Here is a 2,500-nt window from a genome sequence, read left to right as displayed (position 1 = left end):
GGGGGCGGTGCCGGGCTACTGAGGGAAACCCCGGTCCCCGAGCCAGGAGGCGGCGGTGGTGGTGGCGGACGTCGGGCGCGCCCCCGCGGGCGGACGCTCCCCCGAGGGCGGCAGCGGGGGAGGCACCCCCGCGGGGCCATGCAGGTCGTTTCCCTCGCCCCAGGGCCAGGTACCTAGCGCTCGGCGCCCGGGCGGCCGGCGAGGCCCCCCCGCCGGGGGTCGAGAGCCGCCGCCGGGAGAGCCGGGCGGAGGTTTAAAGACTCGGGCGGCCGGACGCCGGCGGCCGGGCGGTGGCGGCCGGGCGGCGGCGCGGTGCCACTGAGGGGTGGGGAGCCTACTCCCGCCGATCCCCTGCGGTGGTGGCCGCGTCCGCCAACCGCGCTCGTCCCCGCCCGCCGCGCGGGCGGCCGTGCCGGGGCGGGGTCCCCTGCCCCCCCCGCTCCGCGGTCCGGTCTCGGCGGAGAAGACGGCGGCGGCGCGCGGTGGGCCGCGCGCCGTCCCGCCCGCCCCCCCCGCCGGGGGCGACCGCCGCCGCGGCGGAGGGCGCGTGCCCTCCGCCGAGGGCGGCGCGGGTGGCGGCCGCCGGGCCCGCCGCCCTCCTTTCTCGTCTCGCGGCCGTCGGCCTCCCCCCCGAGGCGGCGGCAGGAGGCCGCCGCCGAGCCGCGCGCCCGCCCGCCCGCTCGGGCGAGCGCCGGTGGGCGGCGTCCCCGTCCCCGCAGGCCGTCCGGGGAGCGCGCCGGCTTCCGAGCGGTGGCGTCGCCGCTCGGCGCGTGTCCCCCGAGCGGGACGGTCGGCCGGGAGTCGCCCGCCGCTGTCGGCGGTAGCGCCGTGCCGGGCCCCGCCCGTCGCTCGCCCGTCGCCCCGGCCGGGGGCCGCGCGTCCGCGGCGAAGCGGCGCGGCGGCGGCCGAGGGGGCCCCGTCCCCCCCGGCCGAGCGCCGCCCGCCTTCCGCCGGGCGCGCGGCCGCCGAAAGGGGGTCGAGGGCGCCGAGCGGCGGCGGCGGTGCCGGCAGGGCCTCCGCGCCAGCGGCGGCGGCGGGCCGTCGTCCGGCCGGCCTCGGGCGCTGCCGACGCCGGCTCGAGTCGCCGGCGCCGACCCGCCCGGCCGGCGGCGGAGGCGGCGGAGCCGTCCGCCTAGCTCGTCCGGGCGGCGCGGCGGTCCGCCGGCGAGGCGGCGGCCTTTGCCCGCGGCCCCGAGGGGGCGGCGTCGGGCGGCCGCGAAGGCGAGAGAGGAGCGGCGAGCGCGGCCCGAGGGTCGCGCCCCGCGCCGCGGGCGCGTCGTTCCCGGCGGGGCCGGGAGGACGGGCGGCGCGCGGTCCGGCGCGCGCCGCCGCTCTCCGCGCGGAGGCCGGGCCGAGCCCGGGCGCCTGGGCCGCCTCTCGAGGCGGCGCGAGGCGCGTTTCTCCCCCGCGGCGCCGTCGATCGCCGCAGGGGGGGATTCGGCCGGGAGCGCGGGCTCCCCGCCTCTGCCGTCGTCCTCGGGAGCCCGGCGGGGTTTCCCCCCGCCTCTCCTTCGCTCGTGCGCGTTATGTGACGGTGCGGTCAAGCGAGGCGCGACGTCCTCGCCGAACGAGGGGCCGCTCGACGCGGGCGGTCCCGGCCCCTCCGCGCGCGCGGGGCGGTGCCGAAAGTCAGACAACTCTTAGCGGTGGATCACTCGGCTCGTGCGTCGATGAAGAACGCAGCTAGCTGCGAGAATTAATGTGAATTGCAGGACACATTGATCATCGACACTTCGAACGCACTTGCGGCCCCGGGTTCCTCCCGGGGCTACGCCTGTCTGAGCGTCGCTTGACGATCAATCGCCGGCCGGGGGCGCGTTCCCCGGCGGCGCGGCTGGGGCGCCTCGCAGGCCCGCCCGCCCGTCCGGGCGGGGGGGGCCTTCGTCCCCCTAAATGCAGACTCGGGGAGCGCTCCGTAGCTCCCCGCTCTCGGAGCGAGCCGCTGGGGCGGAGTTCGTCCCGGCGCGGGACCCGCCGCCGGGCTTCGGCGTCGGCGGCGACGTCGGAGCGTCGGCGGGTCCCGGCGCGCGGCGGTCGGGGAGAGAGGGCGCGCGCGAGCGAAAGGGCGCGCAGGGCAGCGAGGGAAAAGGGGAGGCGAGGCGCGGGCCTCGCCCCCGGTCTCCCCCCCGCGCGGGCGGCTGTCTGCGGGTGGGTACCGCGCGGGTACCGTGCCGTGCTGCCGCGCGCGTGCGGGGCGTGAGCGCCGGGGGCGGGGGTCACCCCCGCCTCCCTCCCTCCCCCCCTCGTCGGCCGCGCCCTCGGCGAGCGCGCCGCTTTTCTCTCCCCGCGGCGGCCGCCGCGCCGGCCCGGGCCGTCTCTGCCGACTCCTCTTCTCCGGTCTCGCCTCCGGGCCGGGGCTGTCGCCGGCCGGCGTGCCGGCGGGTGCCTCTTCCCCCCCGCGCCTCTCCCTCTCCGCCTCCCTCCCTCCCCGAGCCCCCGCGGCTCGGCGGGAGGGGGGAAGAAGGGGGGGGAGGCGGCGTCGTGCGGGGGGGCAAGAGCC

At 81.7% G+C, this 2,500-nt stretch overlaps 1 protein-coding gene and 1 non-coding gene across 2 annotated transcripts in view; one reads left to right on the top strand and one right to left on the bottom strand.

Annotated features, from left to right (window-relative positions):
- The window catches only part of LOC135408672 (collagen alpha-1(II) chain-like), a 5,785-nt gene extending 5,645 nt beyond the window's left edge, over window positions 1–140 (bottom strand). Inside the window, exon 1 of the mRNA XM_064643723.1 lies at window positions 1–140. This exon is cut by the window's left edge and continues 738 nt beyond it. Within this exon, the coding sequence (XP_064499793.1) occupies window positions 1–140 (140 nt within the window).
- A 1,495-nt stretch (window positions 141–1,635) lies between these two features.
- On the top strand, window positions 1,636–1,788 carry LOC135408682 (5.8S ribosomal RNA). The gene has a single exon (XR_010427771.1). It is a non-coding gene; the product is annotated as a 5.8S ribosomal RNA (ribosomal RNA).
- Window positions 1,789–2,500: the final 712 nt, after the last annotated feature.

This window comes from Pseudopipra pipra, unplaced genomic scaffold, assembly GCF_036250125.1.
Source record: "Pseudopipra pipra isolate bDixPip1 unplaced genomic scaffold, bDixPip1.hap1 HAP1_SCAFFOLD_56, whole genome shotgun sequence".
Taxonomy (NCBI): Eukaryota; Metazoa; Chordata; class Aves; order Passeriformes; family Pipridae; genus Pseudopipra; species Pseudopipra pipra.
Note: the sequence above shows the minus strand (reverse complement) of the source record. Positions and strands in the feature narration are given on the sequence as shown.